The sequence below is a fragment of the Stegostoma tigrinum genome, chromosome 4 (assembly GCF_030684315.1).
Source record: "Stegostoma tigrinum isolate sSteTig4 chromosome 4, sSteTig4.hap1, whole genome shotgun sequence".
NCBI lineage: Eukaryota > Metazoa > Chordata > Chondrichthyes > Orectolobiformes > Stegostomatidae > Stegostoma > Stegostoma tigrinum.
In genome coordinates, this window is record NC_081357.1 from 116,201,340 (window position 1) to 116,223,050 (window position 21,711).

The following is a 21,711-nucleotide window of genomic DNA, read 5'->3' on the forward strand; positions in this document are numbered from 1 at the left end:
CCACCGACTCCCACAGCTACCTAGAATACACCTCCTCCCATCCACCCTCCTGCAAAAATTCCATCCCATATTCCCAATTCCTCCGCCTCCGCCGCATCTGCTCCCACGATAAGACATTCCACTCCCACACATCCCAGATGTCCAAGTTCTTCAAGGACCGCAACTTTCCCCCCCACAGTGATCGAGAACACCCTTGACCGCGTCTCCCGTATTTCCCGCAACACATCCCTCACACCCGGCCCCCGCCACAACCGCCCAAAGAGGATCCCCCTCGTTCTCACACACCACCCCATCAACCTCCGGATACAACGCATCATCCTCTGACACTTCCGCCATCTACAATCCGACCCCACCACCCAAGACATTTTTTCCATCCCCACCCCTGTCTGCTTTCCGGAGAGACCACTCTCTCCGTGACTCCCTTGTTCGCTCCACACTGCCCTCCAACCCCACCACACCCGGCACCTTCCCCTGCAACCGCAGGAAATGCTACACTTGCCCCCACACCTCCTCCCTCACCCCTATCCCAGGCCCCAAGATGACATTTCACATTAAGCAGAGGTTCACCTGCACATCTGCCAATGTGGTATACTGCATCCACTGTACCCGGTGTGGCTTCCTCTACATTGGGGAAACCAAGCGGAGGCTTGGGGACCGCTTTGCAGAACACCTCCGCTCAGTTCGCAACAAACAACTGCACCTCCCAGTCGCAAACCATTTCCACTCCCCCTCCCATTCTTTAGATGACATGTCCATCATGGGCCTCCTGCAGTGCCACCATGATGCCACCCGAAGGTTGCAGGAACAGCAACTCATATTCCGCCTGGGAACCCTGCAGCCTAATGGTATCAATGTTGACTTCACCAGTTTCAAAATCTCCCCTTCCCCCACCGCATCCCTAAACCAGCCCAGTTCGTCCCCTCCCCCCACTGCACCACACAACCAGCCTAGCTCTTCCCCTCCACCCACTGCATCCCAAAACCAGTCCAACCTGTCTCTGCCTCCCTAACCTGTTCTTCCTCTCACCCATCCCTTCCTCCCACCCCAAGCTGCACCCCCATCTACCTACTAACCTCATCCCACCTCCTTGACCTGTCCGTCTTCCCTGGACTGACCTGACCTGTCCGTCTTCCCTGGACTGACCTATCCCCTCCCTACCTCCCCACCTATACTCTCTCCACCTATCTTCTTTTCTCTCCATCTTCGGTCCGCCTCCCCCTCTCTCCCTATTTATTCCAGAACCCTCACCCCATCCCCCTCTCTGAAGGAGGGTCTAGGCCCAAAACGTCAGCTTTTGTGCTCCTGAGATGCTGCTTGGCCTGCTGTGTTCATCCAGCCTCACGTTTTATTATCTTACATTTTCTTAAGGGTGTTTAAATCAATTTTGTTTAAATGCCATATTTTAATAATTTAATAATTCCAAATTTACCCAACCTTCTGAATCAAGACATCGTTCAAACTTCATGGATAACTGGTATGTGTCATAACATCGAACCCTTGGTTTGTATGTGCCTGCAAAGATAAACTACATTAAAAAATTGGACAATAATATTTATTCATTCATTCTCAAAAAAATTGTTGCTGCAAAATACTTCACAGTGGTTTAAAATACTGACAGATTAAAGCCTGATTTAATAAGCCAATTTGAAAGATGACAATCCAAATGAAACAATTAAGCACAAGGGAAATAAATAGCTCACATACAAAAAAAATTACCAGTTGCAATGATATACTGGCCATCTCTTGAAACTTTAATGGTTGTACTAATTGTAGGCATCTCAAAATCTTGTATAAGTTCAATTCTTCGACGTATATCTAGAGAGAAACAATATTATTTTGTTATTAGTCATAACTAGTTGACTAAATTAGGAATAAAGTGTTTTCAACTAAGGCACCTTCCATAAGAAATATATTAATCCATAAAATTGTCGCCAGCCTCTTAAAATAGAAATGTAAAAATTGCAGTGCACCAGATTCTGCTTCAGGTGGAAAGCAAGCAGTAAAGGGTTTAATATTAAAGATTTGATAAATAGGAGACAAAGACATTTCCATGGCTGGGTTTCAGGGCAAATATGGAATATTCAAACATTAAATAGTGAATCTATACAAAACTTAAGTATGGCTATAATCGAAGAAATGCTTACAGATTTGAATACTATATTTATAGAAGAACTTAGTGAAATTGAGAAGGCAAGTACTAAATAAATGTGTAAATCCATTCTAATGTTGCAAGCTTAACTTATAAATAGGAAGATGCCTTAAAATTGGGATACACAGGACATATGGAATGATTTAACATAGGAATACCCAAGAACAGAATGGAGTAACAAGAAAGAAACTGTTTTCGAGATCGAGTGATCTGGAACAATATGGGACGACAAAATTGAATGGTGACTCATGAGAAGGCAGATCAATATACAAGGATATTAATAACATTACATATTCATCTGCAGGTTACAAAGTTGAAAAAAAACAAGACTGTATATTATCATCGATCATCCATAATATACTGCCGAGTTCACTGAACTATGCCTTATCCTTTCTCTTTGCACTTAAAATAATTCATAGTAATGCACAAATTGCGCGCAGATGTCTCCAACAAGCATACCAATAAATTATGATCATCAGTGTTTGTATTTGATAGTGTAACTGGTTTGAGAAATATTACTTAATTTGGCTTGATGTGATTACCTTTAGTTATATTTATTTTACTCTGTACACAAAGTTGAAGAAAGTACACAGATGACTTGAGGCTGCTTTCTAAACTTAGAGGACGATGATAAAAACAACCTACCTGGACTTCAACGTCAAGAGAAGAATGAGATCAAACTTTCTTTCACAGGCATAAGAACATTGTTCTTTTGGGCTTATGGTTGCAGTCAGGTTTAAAAGGCAAATCTAAGTTAAAGCATCTTGTCTCCATCTCCTAGAATCTCAGAATCCCTACAGTGCAGAAGCAGTCTATTCAGCCTAACAAGTCCACACCGACTCTCTGAAAAGCATCCCACCAAGACTCACCCCTCTATCATCCTTGTAACCTTGCATTTCCAGTGGCTAATCTATCTGATATACACATTCCTGGACACTATGAGCAATTTTAGCATGTCCAATCCACCTAACCTGCACAACTTTGGACTGAGGGGAGAAACCAGGACACCCAGACACGGGGAAAACGTACAAAGGTCACCTGAGGTTGGAATTGAACCAGGGTGCCTGGCACTGTGAAACAGCAGTGCTAACCAATGAGCCACTATGCTGCCCGATCAAAGTTCTCTCTATCCTTTCAGGTAGGTAGACAAAGGGTTGCTGACAATAAGCTAGAGAAGAAAAGGAGCTAAACTGATGATAATGGGGACTATTAGTAGTCAAAAGTAGATTGGCTGCAATGAAAGCAACCCATTGCATGACAGTGAATTGCACAGGTGAATGTTGAGTCCTGAAGGCTGTAAAGTCCTCAAGTGGAAGAGTAAGTGCTGTTCATGAAGTGTGAATTGAGCCTCGCTGCAGCACTGCAGTAGGCTTCAGGCAGAAATGTTGGCATGGGAACACAGTGTTGATGTGGGCAACTGGAAGCTCTGGGTAATTTTTATGGGCACAATATAACTGTTCTGCAAATTGGTCACCTCATCTGTGTTTCATCTTGCCAGTGTACAGGAAACTCTGAGCAGCAAATATAAAAGACTAGACTAAATGAGGTGCAGATTGGGGTGGCTTCTGTTTTGAAACTGAAGAACATGCAGAAGGTCTTAAGTATTAAGAAATCTTATTTCAATGTACTGTAAAAAGACATCTGTGTGAAGTCTTACACTCACCAACATCATTCTTCTGTAAGCTTCTCTTTTTTCTATCTGAAAGCCACTGAAATGAAAATACGAATTCAAATAAATGCAGTTATAATGCAAACAATAACTCCTGGCATTTTTGAAGAGCGTGTGAATGTGTGGCCACGTTATTGTAAGTTAACTTCTGAAACAAAACCTCTGACCAGCAAATACGGGTTAAGATCATAGTCAAGTTTAAAAGTTCTGCTAACCATGCAGTAGCACGAATGAGGAGAAGCATTGAGAGGACTATATTTTTTTGGAAAATGATCAGAACCCTACAGAAATTTTAAGAACATACCCAAATTTTCTTTTTTTTGATATATCTCAGTACATTGCTTTTCATGGTATTTAGCACTACACTAGGGGTTTTAAAAGAAAACAATACCAAATAGCTAATACTCAGTACTTTTCAAGGAAGGATTTGTTCCATTTTCTTTTCAGGAATGTGCATTCCTAACGTCAAGTGAAAGCACAGTTTCACAATGACAAATCCTTACTCCACTGAGTTTTTCAGTGGAATTTAAACAGCTACAAAGGAGTTACATGCACTCTATATAGCACTCAAAATTTATGATGCAACTGTTTAAACACACCTAATCAAGCCACGAGTTTAATCCTGTAACTAGAAAAAGTAAAAATCTTAACTATTTTACCGATCTGTGAAATGAGTAATGCATAACTGCTCTCCAATTTTTCAAGAAATATCACATGCCTGATGACCCCTCTCACTTATTTCCTGCAAAGTGGTACAGGTTACTGATTCAATGCTGCTCCAAATTTAGACTCTCAACAAATTTGATGTTATTAGCCTCGCCTTACACATACACAATAAATATAGTTTCATTCAGAGGCAATTCCAGATCAGAAGTGACAAAACTATCGTCTCAACATATGTTCATCTAAATACTGTGCATGGAAATCCACAGAAACAATGCAGTAGAAAGTTATTTGATATTATAAGATATGCAAAACTTTTCCGTACATTTCCAATGATAACCCGTGGTCAAAATTTGCAGTCTCTGAACAAAACAGAAAAATAACAATTCACACATTGTAACTTGTACATGGTAGAAGATCATGAAATGTTAAAAATACAGTCGGCAATGAGGTGTTCAGATGAATTTGTGAAAGAATTTTCAATTACATCAGTAACTAAGGCATCTTGTGTCATGAAGTCACGATGTGTATTGTATCCACTGCTCCCAGCTGAGCCAGAAATTGGCCCCATCGCTTCAGAACTGACTCCCTCATTCCTATTCCCTCCAATGGAATTTTTCATCTCACCTGAATATGTTCAATATGTCATTATCTTTGCGTTTCTGGTAAACATCCTTCACATAGGGTATTTGTTCTACTCATTTCCTTGACTCAGGAGCACCTTTTCCTCCATGCACAACATGTGTGTTCACCTCTCAGTCATTCCAATTCTCCAAGTAGACCATACCACAACAGAAATAAATATATTCATCAGTAGTCTAATAGTACATTAGAGCCATTTATCGTCCAAAAATTAAAAAAAAGGGTGGGCGGCTGTAAACTCATTGGTCTTGCTTTGAAGTCATGAGGATGAGGTGGACGCCGAATACTGAGGCAGTATGCCAGTATGTGCATTTCTGGCATACTCCTAGATGCTACAAATTTTCAGTAGGCTAAATAGATGGTCATAATGACATAAATAGAAGGTTAATATATCCTGAATTCAAGGTGTTCAAAACCACTGGCAGGTGTACCTGCATTAAAGGAAGCCAATGGGTAAAAGCATGGCACCTGTTCTACAATGTTGCAGCCATCACAGACACAGTGGAGAGAGAAGTAGGACTGGCTGCTCAACGTTCTAGGGTTTTAGATGAGATAGCGAGGAAGGTAAGAGAGGTACAGGAGTTATATTACCAATCAGGGAAAATGATACATCTGCAGTCAAGAGGACATACTAAAGGGCTCATCCAGAGAGTCTAGGCACAGCTCAAAAATAAGATGGGTGCAATCACTCTGATAGGCTGTTGGGGGCTTAGAGTATAATCCTACGAGTCATTGAGAAACAAATATGTAGGTGGATTATGGAAAGATACAATAAATCATAGTGGGAGACTTTAATTTCCCCAATATTGGCGCCAGAGGCTTAGACAGGGCAGAATTTGTTAAATGCATCCAAGACGGTTTCTTGAAACAGTATGTGGATAGTCCAACTCGAGGAGGGGCAATACTGGACCAAGCTAATGAGCTTAGCCAGGTGACTGGCCTTTCAGCATTTTGAAACAGTGATCACAACTCCTTAAATTTTAAGATAGCTACGAATAAGGATAGGTTTTGCAGCAAGGTACTAAACTGGGAGAGGGCAAACTGGGTCACTATTAGGCAGGAGCTGTTATCAGGAAAGTCCACATTTAATATGTGAGAATTGTTCTGAAGACCTGCTGATGAGAGTTCAAGAATGGCATTGTTAGATTCATTTTGCAGACAGCCTCACAGACTTGATGCAACAGCAAGACACTGACCTGGTTACAAAAACACAATCCTTTATCATTAAGCAAGTACAAGCTGCGGAGGATCACTGCACACAACCCGGCACAGAGTGCTGAGTATCGTGAGCGCTTCTCTCCGAACAGGGGACAGTTCCCGCTTTTATACCCTTGGAATTGGCAGATACATAAAACAATTACTACATCTGAAACATCATGAGTATGAGGTCACGCCACTATAACAAGAACAGGATACAACTTTTAACATCACGAAGTGTATGATAATGACAGAATGCAATTTCAAGTGGTGACGACTGCCTGGCTTGATCAAAGATCACTAGCCTGGCCATTTCAGCAGAAACAGGGGTAGGCGGCAGTGTGAGTAGAGCCATAAAGATTACAGAGCTTAATGCCTTTTGTGTTACAGATGTTTCACACCCCTACATAGTTTCACACCCAATCCTATTCGGGCAGGAAGTTGAGACAATGTTCACATACCCCTGTATAAGGAGATAAGCAGCATAAAAATTCATGGGATGTTAACCCATTAACATCTCAGCATGTTCGTGGAAAGAGGAAGAATAAGGATGCCAAGGTAAGGGACTCTTGGATAACGAGGGAGGTTATGAATTTAGTCCAAATGGAAAAAGAAGCATACGTAAGGTTTGTGAAGCTAAAAATCAGATAGGGCCCGGTGAGGAACATAAAGAACACAGGAAAGAACTCAAGCAGGAAATTAGGACAGCAAGAAGTCATAAAATGACTTTGACAAGTGACGAATCCCAAGGTATTCTATACATATATTAAAAACAATAGGATAACTAGGGAGAATGGAGGACTATTAAAAGGATAAAGCAGGGAACTTGTGCTTGGGTGAACTCCTAAATGAGTACTTTGCACCAGTATTCGCCCAGGAGAAGGATATGGGGGATAGCGAGATTTGTGTGGAACATACTAAAATGCTCCAGCATTTTGAGATCAAGAAAGAAGTGTTGTTACATCTCTTGAAGAGCATTAAGGTGGATAAGTCCCCAGGGCCCGATGGTATCTACCGCAGGTTATGGAGGGGGGCAGGAGAAGAGATTGCTGGGGCCTTGACCAAGATCTTTGTATCCTCATTAGTCAGTGGAGTGGTGGCAGAGGACTGAGAGTAGCTAATGCTGTTCCTCTATTCAAGGAGGGAAATAGGAGTAATTCAGGAAACTATAGACCAGTGAGTCTTACATCGTTGCTTGAAAAGAATTCTTAAGGATGGGTTTTACATGCATTTGTAAAAGCATGGCCTAATTAGGGACAGTCAGCATGACTCTGCGCAGGCCAGGTCATGTCTTACCAAGTTGTTTGAATTTTTCAAGGGGACAAAGGTGATCAATGAGGGTTGAGCAGTGGATTCTGGCCACAGATTTCAGTAAGGCTTTCAACAAGGTCCCTCATGGTAGGGTCATCCAGAAGATTAAGATGCATGGGATCCATGGTGACTTTGCTATGTGGTTTCAAGATTTGGCTTGTCCGTAGAAATCAGATGGCAGTGGATACCAAGGGCTTTCACTCTGACCTCACCTCTTGAATTCAGCTCCTATATCCATGTTTGAACCAAAGCTGTCATTAGGTCAGGAGCTGCGAGGCCCTGGCAGAGCCCAAACCAGGCATCAATGAGCAGATTACTGCTGAGCAGGTGGTGCTTGACAGCACAAAGGTTGATGACACCTTCATCACTTTACTGACGATTGGGAGTAGGCAGACAGGACGGTAACTGCCAGACTGGACTTGTCCTGCTTTTTGCGTACAGGGCATACCTGGCAATTTTGTTGTAACTGTATTGGAAGAGCTTGACTGGGGGTGGGAATGCAAGTTCTGCAGTATATGTATTCAGTACCATTGCTGGAATGTTGTCAGAGCCCATAGCATTTGCAGTATCCAGTGCCTCCAACCATTTCCTGCTATCATGTGGAGTGAGTCAAATTGGTTGAAGACTGGTATCTGTGATGCAAGGGACCATTGGAAGAGGCCGAGATGGATCACTCACTTGGCATTTCCGCTTGAAGCCTGCTGAAAACGCTTCAATTGTACCTTTTGCACTGATGGATTTGGTTCTTCTGTTATTGATGATGGGGATATTTAGAGAGCCACCTCCTCAAATGAATTGTTTAACTGTCCACAACAATGTGGCAGGACTGCAGAGCTTAGATCTAATCTGTTGGTTTGGGAATTGCTTAGTTCTGTCCCTCACTTGCTGTTTGTCTGGCATGTAAGCAGTCTGGTAGCTTCACCACATTGATACTTCATTTTCAGGTATGTCTGGTACTGCTCCTGGCATGCCCTCCTGTACAGTCTCCATTGAGCCAAGGTTGATTTCCTGAGTTAATTATAATAGTTGAGTGACGAATATGCCAGGCCATGAGGTTGCATATTGTGGAGTATACTTCTGCTACTGTTGATGGCCCACAGCAGCTCATGGACGCCCAGTTTTGAGTTGCTAGATCTGCTTAAAGTCTGTCTCATTTAGCACAGTGATACTGATTGCCACACAACACGATAGATGGATCTGGATGTGAGTTTGCTCGCTGAGTTGGAAGGTTATAGTTTTCAGACGTTTCGTCACCATTCTAGGTAACATCATCAGTGAGCCTCCGACGAAGCGCTGGTGTTATGTCCCGCTTTCTATTTATCTGGTTAGGTTTCCTTGGGTTGGTGATGTCATTTCCTGTTCTTTTTCTCAGGGGATGGTAGATTGGCTCCAAGCCAATGTGTTTGTTGATGGACTTCCGGTTGGAATGCCATGCTTCTAGGAATTCTCGTGCATGTCTCTGTTTGGCTTGTCCTAGGATGGAGGTGTTGTCCCAATCAAAGTGGTGTCCTTCCTTATCTGTATGTAAGGATACGAGTGATAGTGGGTCATGTTGTTTTGTGGCTAGTTGATGTTCATGTATCCTGGTGGCTAGCTTCCTGCCAGTTTGTCCAATGTAGTGTTTGTCACAGTTCTTGCAAGGTATTTTGTAGATAACGTTCGTTTTATTTGTTGTCTGTATAGGGTCTTTTAAGTTCATTAGCTGCTGTTTTAGTGTGTTGGTGGGTTTGTGGGCTACCCTGATGCCCAGGGGTCCGAGTAGTCTGGCAGTCATTTCGGAAATGTCTTTGATGTAGGGGAGAGTGGTTATGGTTTCTGAGCCCGTTTTGTCTGTTTGTTTGGGTTTGTTGCTGAGAAATCGGCAGACTGTGTTCATAGGGTACCCATTCTTTTTGAATACGCTGTATGGGTGATTTTCCTCTGCTCTGCGTAGTTCCTTTGTGCTGCAGTGTGTGGTGGCTCGTTGGAATAATGTTCTAATGCAGCTTTGTTTGTGGGTGTTGGGATGGTTGCTCCTGTAGTTCAGTATTTGGTCTGTATGTGTTGTTTTCCTGTAGACGCTGGTTTGAAGCTGCATTAGAACATTATTCCAACGAGCCACCACACACTGCAGCACAAAGGAACTACACAGAGCAGAGGAAAATCACCCATACAGCGTATTCAAAAAGAATGGGTACCCTATGAACACAGTCCGCCGATTTCTCAGCAACAAACCCAAACAAACAGACAAAACGGGCTCAGAAACCATAACCACTCTCCCCTACATCAAAGACATTTCTGAAATGACTGCCAGAGTACTCAGACCCCTTGGCATCAGGGTAGCCCACAAACCCACCAACACACTAAAACAGCAGCTAATGAACTTAAAAGACCCTATACAGACAACAAATAAAACGAACGTTATCTACAAAATACCTTGCAAGAACTGTGACAAACACTACATTGGACAAACTGGCAGGAAGCTAGCCACCAGGATACATGAACATCAACTAGCCACAAAACAACATGACCCACTATCACTCGTATCCTTACATACAGATAAGGAAGGACACCACTTTGATTGGGACAACACATCCATCCTAGGACAAGCCAAACAGAGACATGCACGAGAATTCCTAGAAGCATGGCATTCCAACCGGAAGTCCATCAACAAACACATTGGCTCCAAGCCAATCTACCATCCCCTGAGAAAAAGAACAGGAAATGACATCACCAACCCAAGGAAACCTAACCAGATAAATAGAAAGCGGGACATAACACCAGCGCTTCGTCAGAGGCTCACTGATGATGTTACCTAGAATGGAGACGAAACGTCTGAAAACTAACCTTCCAGCTCAGCGAGCAAACTCACATCCAGAACCTCAACCTGAGCTACAAATCTTCTCCAAACTCGCTAACAATAGATGGGTTCTCAATATGAAGGTGGGACTTTGTCTCCACAAGAACTGTGCAGCAGTCATTATTACCAATACTGTCACGGACAGACGTGTCGGCAGCTGACAGGCAAAGGTCAAGCCTGTTCTTCCCTCTTGTTGGTTCTCTCACCATCTGCAGCAGAACCAGTCTAGCAGCAATGTCCGTGTTATTTTTCTGTAAACAATCATTTTACCAAGTATTCCCTTTGACATGGTTACTGTAGTCAGTCATATAAGCAACTGACAAATATGCAAGTCACAGCACTAAGAAACAGGATTAAGGCAAGAGGATTTGAACAGTTCAATGTACGTTTTGATCTCACCATGATCAACTTTAAATTTTAATAATCTAGGCATTGTTTAAGTCTAAACATCGATTAACTGAACTTACTTTCTGAAACTTTAGATCAAACTGCATTTGCTGCATACAACAATCCAGATACTGCTGTGCCACAATTACAAGCTGTGATTCACAAAAAAAAGTCACAATGTGCAATGAATTATGCAAGCCCTTTTTAAGTTGTGCTGTACTGAAAGAATGCAGCAGCACATATTGTAACATCAAGTTATTTCTGCATGGTTAAGTTGGACAACTTACTTTAGATATTTGAGATCTACACTGAATTTGCTTTTACGAAGATACCAAAGACATTGATGACTGCAATAGGTAATGCAGTCTTCACAAAATTCAAAGAAATTAAATGATCCTGGTATTCGAAGAACACCAAATCCAATTTTATGCTAACAAAAACAAAGTTGCTGGAAAAGCTCAGCAGGTCTGGCTGCATCTGTGAAGGAGAAAACAGAGTTAATGTTTCGGGTCCAGTGACGCTTCCTCAGAACTGAACCATTTTTTGTTAGTTTTGTATGCACAATGTACAATTTGCAATGCAAAAGCTTTTCCTACATTCATCTGTCAGAGTATTTTCATTTCGGACTAGTGAAAGAACAGGGAAAGAACAATGTAGCTCAGATATCATGAAATTTACCCTTACAGTTGTTGGGAAGAAATTTGCTACCTCAGTACAGCTGAGTAGTTAGGGTAAATCAATGTAGTTTTTTGCAAGTTACAGAACTGCCCTCTTCAAACTTCTGTTTACAAGACAGTCTCCTAGGTGATGACACAGAATGGGAAAAATTTTGCAAACAGAAGAATTGGTACACAAGGTTTACTTACTGCAACTCTAATGTTGGTACTACATGCAAAGTAGAAAACTCTACAGTCCTGAGTCACAGCAAGTGGGGTTTTTGTTGTGTTGACATAATAATTAACTTATAAAGCAGACAATCCACTGGAGCTCTGTAAATTTGGAGAGGATTGGTAAGCTTTCCTCATTTACAGGTGATTCTACATGGCTTTCCAGTTCAAAAAGGCAAAACACTGGTTTCCTTTGTGGTCACTGATCAGCAGACAGGCATCACATAAAATTGAAAGCTGCAAGTGGGGTAATATAGTTATGCTTCTACTTAATCTCTACTAGCTTTTATCAATAGTTTCCCCAAACATAGATTAGATGCTAACTAGCATGGAGCTGGTGTTTTATCACCTTGCCAAAATACACAATGTTAGTAGTTTTTACATTGAACAAGAAATTGGTTCCAGGTACCATCTAGTGAAACTACAGCATTGGACATGAAAATACACTGCAGACAGAATCAAATGTAGCCATAAGCAATAGATCAGAGTAAAGTTATATAGCACTACTGCACAAATCAAGGAGCAAGAAAGCCTCCCATAAAAACAAATGCTCAACATTTGGCTCCAAGGAGTTTTAGAAACAGAAGCCAATGAAATCAAGTGAAAATCTATTCATTGAACAATACCATACCTAAGACAGAATTAATTGTGGCCTACAGGAGAGGGATCACAAACAAAAGCTTTACTGATTTTTCTAAAACACAAAGTGGCCACAAGAACAACTCAAAACTACTTTATGACAACTGGCTTGGATCCTGACTCTTCACCTAGCTACAATGCTCAAGTCAGGACTCTCACAAATAGGTGCAAACCACAACACAAAGATGTTCACAGCCCAGTCTCATTGACATCTCTGACACTTTCTTCAAAATCCATTCTACCATTGGCTCATTTGTGACTGTGGCACGTGCAGCAATTCACCAAGCAGTCTGTGACAGCACCTCACAAATGCGCAACTTTTACAAAAAAAGTGGACGAGGAAAACAGAAGAATGTGGATGACAACAATGCCAAGTGCCACTTTTTTTTTTTGAATTGAACTTGTACACTGTCATTGCATCAAAATCCTGCAGTATTCAGTCTTTTAAGAATGAGGCTTTCCACACCCTTTGCACAGCAGCCACGAACGAACATTAATTCATTCAGTAGCACAGCTTGCTTACAAGATCTCTCCTTAAATTAAGCAAATTAATTTGATCCTCAGTAGTTTAGGAAGTCATGTAAAATGGGATTTTATTTTTAAAAAACAGCAATCTGATTACAAACATCGGAAAGGAAGATGTATCCATTCTATACCAGCAATACCTTCCCCGAGGCTCGAATATCTGTGAAGGCTCAACCCAATCCGACACAGAAGCTTTTGATGAGCTGGTACAAGTGTTATTTCTATTTTTATTTCTATTTGTACTTCTATTTGGCAACTTTTCTGTGCATTTCTTCAACGCGATTTACTTTAATGTCTCTCCCCAATAAAATAAATTGCTAACTGAGCTCACATTTAACACGAATTCCATTAACTCAGTTTTCAACCTTGAAGGATATCTTACTACCTAAACCCTCTGCATCCTTCTGCAACTGGAGATAATGCTGGCGTAGCGTGATTGCATATAGCCTTAACAGGCCATTTCTCCCATAAGGTCAAAAACGTGCTTCTGTACTCCATGGGTTACTGCATTTCATTTTCATTTAATCCCAGTAACATTCCTTCAACCTTGTGTTTTTCGAAAAACATTCATTCAACCTTGTGTTTTCCTATTAAATGCAGCTCCACCATTCATAAGTATTCTATGCAGTAAGAAATCCCACATTCTAACCATTCTCCTGAAGTCTATTGACTCTGAGACCCATATTTAAGGCATCTTATTATTGTAACCAGGAGTGCAAACATATTTGCATTTACTCTACTACACAATTTCATAATCCTAAAAAGCCTAATCAGGTTTCCCTCATTGTTGTGTCTTTTGTTAGAGTCCCAAGCCACTCAACTTTTGCAAATCAGCTAGATTTTGGACATTTAAGATTACTTTGGACAAGTAAGATTAACAAAGGAAAGCCATCACAAGTTTGTTTTTAACAAATTTGAGTTTAAATAGCTTGATTTAGATGGTTGTGATGAGATGACAGGGAGGTTGATTATGATAACGATTGATGTAGAAAACAAAGATTTACAAAAGGACCTGACAGAGTGCCACATAATAGGCATATTGAAGTTCAATACCATAGGATGGAAAGGACACTGATATAAAGTTGGCTCAGTGGCAAACTGAATTATGATGAATGGGTGCTTTACGGACTGAAACAAGTATTAAAGATTGTGATTCCTCTGGGACTGTACGAGGACCACTGCTTTTTCTTTGAAGCTTTATAATATTTTATGCAAACCTGGGTTCTAAACTGGAGGAAAAGTATATTTTAATTTTTCAGTTCTGTGAAAATTTAAAACAAAAAGGTCTGAAAGTCATTTTTAACCTCAGAATTGAAACAGCATTTGCAAAAATCCACATGCTTCAGCTGAATGATCAGCCGTCCATTTGAGAAGGCGCTTCCTGCCTTGAGTATTCCAATCCAGAGAGAGGGAGGCTAGAAGGCAGCTGAGGGGAAGAAGTGATCCGTTGCAGCAGTAATACTGTTAGCGGTCTCCAAGCATTCAAGGCTGGGGAGAAGTCTACAATTACTCAGAAATGTGGGAGAAGAATGGATCTCCAAGGTAAACAAAAAAAATATTTCAAGTCAGATTGCACTTACCAATCCGATTTAGAGTAACGCCATCACCAGGGATCATTACACACAAGATATGATGACCTAGATTTGGGTGCATACAGCAATATTGCAAAATATCTAGATGACAAAACTTAGATGTGGAGTGAAAGATTGGAAGGACAGAAGATGGAATGGGGCACCATGTGGCAAAAGCAACTTAATATCGAGTGAAGTGCCATATTTTGGTAGGACAGGCAATATCAACTAAAAAGAGTGCAATTCTCAAAGCAATTAAGCAGACCTGGAGGCATATGTCTATACCTTGTTGGCATTGTCAGTGTAAGTTGTGAAAAATAATTTATAACGTATACAGGATTGTGAAGCAAATACAAGGAAATTATGAAGACCCTTTAGAAAATACCGCTTTTACCTCAACTGGAATACTGTATCTACCTCCAAGCATCATGTTTGAGGAAGAATGTAAAGGATTTAGTGAGGCACTGATTCTTTTGAGAAAGATTGCAGGGTTGAGGGATTTCAGTTACTTGGTCAAGCTGGGTGTGGTATCATACAAAAAAACAAGATAGAAATCACAGAGGGTCCAGATAGAATAGACAGAGAGTAAGGACTGAAAAGCAAAGGATGCCGATTCTAGATGATGGGGAAAAAATAAACTGCTATTGAGAAAACCCTTTGATGCAACAGGTGGTTAGGATCCAGAATGGACTGGCCAAGAGGGTGCTCGAGACGGTTTCAATTAGGATTTCAAATGGAAATTGGACAAGGGATCAGAACACAGCAGCAAATTGGAAAAGGTCAGGAAAGTAAGATTTGGTAACTTAGTTTGCAGAGATTTGGCAGAGGGTTGACAAATTGAACTGCTTCCTTCTGTTGAGTAACCAATCTTTCTGAGGCAATCCTTCATGATCTAGGATGAGTTGCTACCATTCTCATTCAACAGGTTATGAAATGGCTTAAATTCAGTGCAAGATCCAAAGATTCTATTGCATGCAGGAAAGGTGGTGTGTTTAAGGGTTGGGTGGATGCGCTTTTTAGAGGTTTGCACGTTCACTCCAGTGTCGCAAATTCAGCTTTGCATGTTCCCAAAATGTCTTGGTGTCCAGTGCATTCCTAAATTAACTTTCAAATTTGGGTCAATCATATCAGTAGATCTGTGTAATCTCTTCAAGAGTGCTTTGAGGACCATCTAAAGGGTTTTCACCACCCACCCCTAGGTGTCTGCAACTGTTATTGCACTCCAAAGCAACTGTTGTGTTGCCAGTTTCATGTTCAGATATATAACTTACACTTGCCACCCAGTGGAGCTGTGTTTGAATAAAGTGGATGCTGCCGTTAGAACTCCTTTCTTGCCACCAGATTTGGAAGACCTTGCAGACACCACTTCAATCCTTTGAGCTGACAGTTCTAGGTCGATAGAAGTTTCTTAAGCATATATAGAGATGTAGGAATATGGCCATTCAATCCTCCAAGTATAGACAGTTCTATACAAACTTAACAACTTTTCTGCTTTCCAATTCTACACAAATAATAGCCAAAAATGTTGGCGAACACAGGATCTAGTGATGGAAAGACTGGTGGAACTCAGTATTATGAAAGTGTGTGTTTTGGGGAAATTAATGGGACTAAAGGCCAATAAACCTCAAGGGTCTGATAACCTACATCCCAGGAAGTTGCTGTAGAAACAACGGATGTACTGATGGCCCTCTTTCAAGATATGAAACACACTGGAACAGCTTTTAATGGATTGGAAGGTAGCTAATATAATTCCACTATTTAAAAATGGAGGTACAGAGAAAACAGGGAATTACAGACTGGTTACCCTGGCATCAGCAATGGGCAAAGATGTTAGACTCTATTGCAAAAGCTTCAAAGCAGAGTGCTCAAAAAACAGCACTGGGATCAGACAGAACCAGCATTGATTTATGGAAGGCAATTCACGCATGAAAAATCTACTGGAATTTTTTTCTAAGTATTAACTAGTAGAGTTGATTAGGAGGAGCAGTGGATGCAGTTCATCTAAAGTTTCAGAAGACTGTGTGGTAAGGTCCCATGTAAGAGATTAATATGCAAAATTAACATGCATGGGATTGGGGGCAGGGTACTGACATGGGTACAAAATTAACTGGCAGAAAGGAAACAAGAACAGAAATAAACAGATCTTTTTCCAAGTGTCAGCCAGTGATTAGTGGGGTACCACAGGGTCAGTGCTTAGGTTCCAACTATTCAAAATATATAGTTTTCTCATCTAAATCATTACTATACATAAAATCTTCAAGTTTCCATACTCACGATGTTGGGTGGGACGGTGAATGTGAGGAGGATGAAGAGATGCTTCAGTGAGAACTGAACAAGTTGAACGAGTGGGCAAATGCATAGCAAGTGAAGTATAATGCAGATGTTAGGCTCTCTACTTTGGTAACAAAAACAGGAAGGTAAATTATCTGAGTATTGATAGGGAATAGGGGAGGTGCAACATAACCTGGGCACCCATGTACACCAGTCACTGAAAATAAGCACACGTGTACAGATAGTGAATGTGGTAAATGGTATGTTGGCTTTCATGGCAAGAGGATTTGAGTACAGGAGCAGGGATGTCTTGTTGCAATTGTAACAGGACTTGGTGAGACCACACCTGCAACATTGTGCACAGCTTTAGTCTCCTTATCAGAGGATGCATGTTCTAGTTACAGAAGTAGTGCAACAAAGGTTGATTAGACTGACTCTTGGGATGGCAGGTCTTATGGAAAGAGGTTAAATTGATTAGAATTAAATTCCCTGGAGTTTAGATGAATGAGGGGCATATCATCATAGTAACTTCTAATATTAGAAGTACTAGACAGGATACAGACTGGAAGAATGTTCTCAATGACCACGCTATGTAGTACCAGGATTCATAGTTTAAAAGATATAGGGTAGGTCATTTACTACCTGAAATTAAAAGAAATCTCTTCACCCTGATTGGAAAGCCTGTGGAATTTTCCACCATAGAACGTGGTTGTGACCAAAACATTGAATGTTTTCAAGCTATGTTTCCACATAGCTCTTGGGGCTAACAGGATCAAAGGTTATGGGGAGAAAGCAGGAACAGGGTTGGATGATCAGCCACGATCATACTGAATGGTGCAGCAGGTTTGAAAGGCCTGTTCCTGCTTCCACTCACTATGTTTTCATCGTGGAAAGGAGAATTTTCAGGGTCACGTTCAGTGACCATCTTTGAAGCCAAACTACACACACTAATGAGACTAAACAACGAGAAGAGAAATCCCCTTCTGACCTATGCTTTTCCACAAACCTGAGACCTATTCCGGGGAGGCGGCGGCGGCTTAGAGGGTGGGAGCAACTTGACGAAAAATGCCTCCACCTGGGGCGTGGGCCATTTGGAACTTGCCGCTTAAACAAAAAAAAGTGGCAGAAATCATAAAGACATTAGACCATCAGTTGAGGTGTCACAGCAGATGGCTGGAAATTAGGGATTGGAGTAGACGCTGCGTTCCTCCAGCTCCACACGGCGTTACTTTGGTATAGACGGAGGTTAGCACCGGACACGGTAAGGCCACCGTAAAGACTCTGAAGGGGCTGTTGCCGTTATAACCTATGGGGGGGGGGGGGGGGGGGGAGAGAAGCTCGCGACCGGGACCCACTTGCCACGCGCCAGCCCAATCGTCACTCCCTCTCACCTCCGGCAGCGACTTGCCATAACTCAGGTTGTAAATCTTCACGTCATTCACACTCGAGACCTGCATCTCGTCACCGGCCGCCCTTCCACAAATCGATCGCACCACGCTCCGCCACAGCTCGTGTGGAGGGGGGGCGTGCCTTTCCGTTATCTGGCCCCCCCCTTCCCGGTCCCTCAACCAATCCAGAGCAAGGAGTTCGGAGACCTACCGGAAATGACGTACACGACCCGCCGCCGCCCAGCGTTCAAGGTATGGGGGGGGGAGGAGGAGAAAGAGGAGGGGGGCGTGGATTATTATGTAAAGTAGGTGCCACTGCGCAGCCGCTTCTGCGCACAAGGAGCGGAGCCTCCTGCCTTCACCTGTAACAATTTTTTTTGTTGCATCCAAGTTCAGGTTCCAGAGTAAGGAGACAGCGGGCATAGCTGCAAGAACATTCTTCAACAAGAAGCACAGCGACTTTCATTCGTCCCCACAGTGATACACCAGAACTTTGATTCGTAGCAAGTCGGCAAAAACCGAACGAAATGACTAGTGAATTGCAAAACTGAGTGGCGAAGAGATTTCTTTCAATCTTTAGGGCCCCTCCAAGTCCAGTATTTCTGAGGTAACGTAAATGACGTTTCTTTTATTTCACAATCCACTTCAAAAAATATATATGTATGTAATACAGCAACTGATTTGTGTCGGCAGGACGTAATCTGTCCAGTTTTAACTTGCTTAAATCTTCAATAACGAATACAGTACCCGAATACTTTCAGCCGAAGCAGAAATTCCTTTAAAAAAATCCAAGTGCCCAGCAAAAACAAGAGCTGTGAAAGGTGAGTTTATGTGACGAACTAGGACCACGATCGTTCCGCTTTCTAAAGGACGTGGTCTGCTCTTTTTAATGAGGTGCATAAAATATGTTTAGTGAAGTTTTTCGTTTTGGAAGTAACTAATTAATTGTAAAGTTAACTGTTTAGACTCGTGAATATGCTCACAGGTAGTCTACCTGCGTGTTATTTACCGTGGGCTTTAAAAGCCGAAGTGGGGAGAGCCCTTTTGTGATCTTTGCAATGCCTGCACGTTGCGATGCTTTGTCAGTTTATGATACAGTGGTGTCCGATCAAGATATGTGGATTCATAGATAGTGAAATCGGTCTCAAACGACTCCTGTATTAACGATCAAATAACCCGACAATGGATGTTGTCATAAAATCTACGAATTCAGGGTAGAAAGATCTCTTTTTCCCTATTCCAGGATAGGGTCTAGTCTGCTAGTTCGAACAATCAATTAGCACTCCATATTGGATCATAAATAGTTTGTACGTCGCTCATGTTTTTGAGGTTATTTCACCTTGACCGCTTATTTTTCTAAAACTTTTTTTTACACACAGCAGGCGCAGTGCGTTCTAAGCGTCACAGGACGACATGAGCGAATATTGGTTAATTTCGGCCCCTGTTGACAAGTCGAACCAGCAAATATGGGAAAGAATGAACACAGTAACTGAAAAAGCCAGTTTATCAAATAATTATAAATTTCCTATCCCTGAACTCAAGGTAATTTCTGTTTCAGTCCATTGCCTCTCTTCAAAACTACCTGTACAGAAACATTTAAACTGGAAGTTATAGACTTTGGACTTTTTTGCAGATATGTGAAGGCAAAGTAATAAGGATGCAGTTTATCAAGCACTTCAGTATCTTATGGACCATGGTTATTTTAGCTCCATTACATTTTGCCTTTTACTATGCAACTGACACCTTACTTTATTTTCACGTTTTAAATTTTTCATTATATAAAACAATTTGATTACGTATTTTTTGAATAAGTCCAATCGAGTGATTTAATTTGGATGTTTTATTTCAGTGCTTTAAATAGTTTCATTATTACAAGCCACAAACATCATGATATTGTTAATTTTCTCTTAGGTGGGGACGTTGGACTCTTTGGTTGGCCTCTCAGATGAACTCGGAAAACTTGATACGTTTGTTGAAGGGTAAAACATTATTTACAGTACACAAACCAGTTAAAGTATATTTGCCTCAGTTTCCTGATGAGGATACTTGCTCATTAGTCCTAAACCAACCAAATGCAGATTTCACTTGGTTTAGTCAGCTTTATCCAAACTGATATTGCCATACAGCAATTCAGATCTGCAAGTGTCTGGTTTCATCTAGCACTCAAACTCCGAACCACAGCATAAGACAAGGTGACATGAAGATAGACTGGCTAACCTCTTATTATCAATGTTAGAATCCAATGACTTTTCTTGTGAAAGTAGAATATAAGAATTTGTCTTAAGCATGTGACAAATATGACAATAAGAACTTTTGAAAAAAAAATTGAACCATGACCTTCAAGCAGTGTTTGAAATGTTGTGAGAAATGTGTGAAAAGGGTGTGTTCCAGGTTGAAATATAAGTCAAGGTTAATTGACACTAGTTAGAGAGTCATAGAATTGATCAGCATGGAAACAGCCCCTTCAGTCCAACTCATCCATGCTGATCAGATATCCTAAATTAATCTAGTTCCCATTTTGCCAGCATTTTGACCCATATCCTTCGAAACCCTTCCTATTCATATCCCCATCCAGATGCCTTTTAAATGCTGTAATTGTACCAGCCTCTACCAATTCCTCTGGCATCTCATTCCATTCACACACCACCCTCTGCATGAATAAGTTGCCCCTTTAGGTCCCTTTTAAATCTTTCCTCTCTCACTTTAAATCTATGCTGTTGAGGTTTACACTCCCCCCACCCCAGGGCAAAGAATTGGCTATTCACCCTATCCATGCCCCTTGTGATTTTATGAGCTTCTATAAGGCGACCCCTCAGCCTCCAAATCTTCAGGGAAAATAGACCCAGCCTATCCAGCTTCTCAATATAGCTCCAACCCTTCAACCCCTACATCATCCTTGTAAAGCTTTTTGGTACCTTTTCAAGATTCACAACATCCTTCCTATAGCAGAGAGACCGGAATTGCATGCAGAATTCCAAAAGTGGCTTAATCAATGTCTGTTCCAGCTGCTACATGACCTGCCAACTCCTATACTCAATGCACTGACCAAAAAAGGCAAGCCTACCAAACACCACCTTCACTATCCTGTCTACCTGGGATTCCACTTGCAAGGAACTATGAACTTCAAGGTCTCTTTGTCCAACAACACCCCCCGGGACCTTACCATTAAGTGTACAAGTCCTGCCCTGATTTGTCTTTCCAAAATGCAGCACTTCACATTTCTGTAAACTAAAGTCCATCTGCCACTCCCTGGCCCGCTGGCCCAGCTGATCAAGATGCTGTAGTACTCTGAGATAATCTTTTTTCGCTGTACACTCCACGTCCAATTTTAGCGTCATCTGCAAACTTATGTTAGCTCATGTGTTCACATCCAAATCAGTTATATAAATGATGAAAAGCAGTGGACCTGGCACCAATCCTTTAGGCGCACCGCTGGTCACAGGCCCCCAGTCTGAAAAGCAACCCTCCACCTCTGTATTCTACTTTCAAACCCGTTATTAGCTTGTTAACACATGTACATACAAACACACAACCTAAAGGACAAAAATTTCCTTCATAACTTTATGTTTATTT

The 21,711-nt window shown here is 41.5% G+C and overlaps 2 protein-coding genes across 11 annotated transcripts in view; one reads left to right on the forward strand and one right to left on the reverse strand.

Annotated features, from left to right (window-relative positions):
* The window catches only part of nol10 (nucleolar protein 10), a 52,921-nt gene extending 34,648 nt beyond the window's left edge, over window positions 1–18,273 (reverse strand). Inside the window, exons 1-4 of one of the 3 annotated variants that reach the window (XM_048531481.2) lie at window positions 18,142–18,273; window positions 3,813–3,858; window positions 1,717–1,815; window positions 1,435–1,512 (exon numbers count right to left, since the gene is read on the reverse strand). In XM_048531481.2, the coding sequence (XP_048387438.1) occupies window positions 1,435–1,512; window positions 1,717–1,815; window positions 3,813–3,858; window positions 18,142–18,207 (289 nt within the window). In that variant the 5' untranslated portion in view covers window positions 18,208–18,273. Of the gene's footprint in view, window positions 1–1,434; window positions 1,526–1,716; window positions 1,816–3,812; window positions 3,859–5,108; window positions 5,237–18,141 lie in introns of those variants that run through there. The other 2 variants (XM_048531482.2, XM_059645619.1) reach the window with 2 other exon arrangements.
* Window positions 18,274–18,462: 189 nt separating this feature from the next.
* The window catches only part of LOC125452974 (V-type proton ATPase subunit C 1-A-like), an 84,102-nt gene continuing 80,853 nt past the window's right edge, over window positions 18,463–21,711 (forward strand). For 5 of the 8 annotated variants that reach the window (XM_059645620.1, XM_048531996.2, XM_048531994.2 and 2 more), the window contains exons 1-3: window positions 18,463–18,745; window positions 19,518–19,680; window positions 20,050–20,117. In XM_059645620.1, coding sequence (XP_059501603.1) covers window positions 19,552–19,680; window positions 20,050–20,117 — 197 coding nt within the window. In that variant the 5' untranslated portion in view covers window positions 18,463–18,745; window positions 19,518–19,551. Of the gene's footprint in view, window positions 18,746–18,831; window positions 18,960–19,517; window positions 19,681–20,049; window positions 20,118–21,711 lie in introns of all 8 variants that reach the window. The other 3 variants (XM_048531990.2, XM_048531991.2, XM_048531989.2) reach the window with 3 other exon arrangements.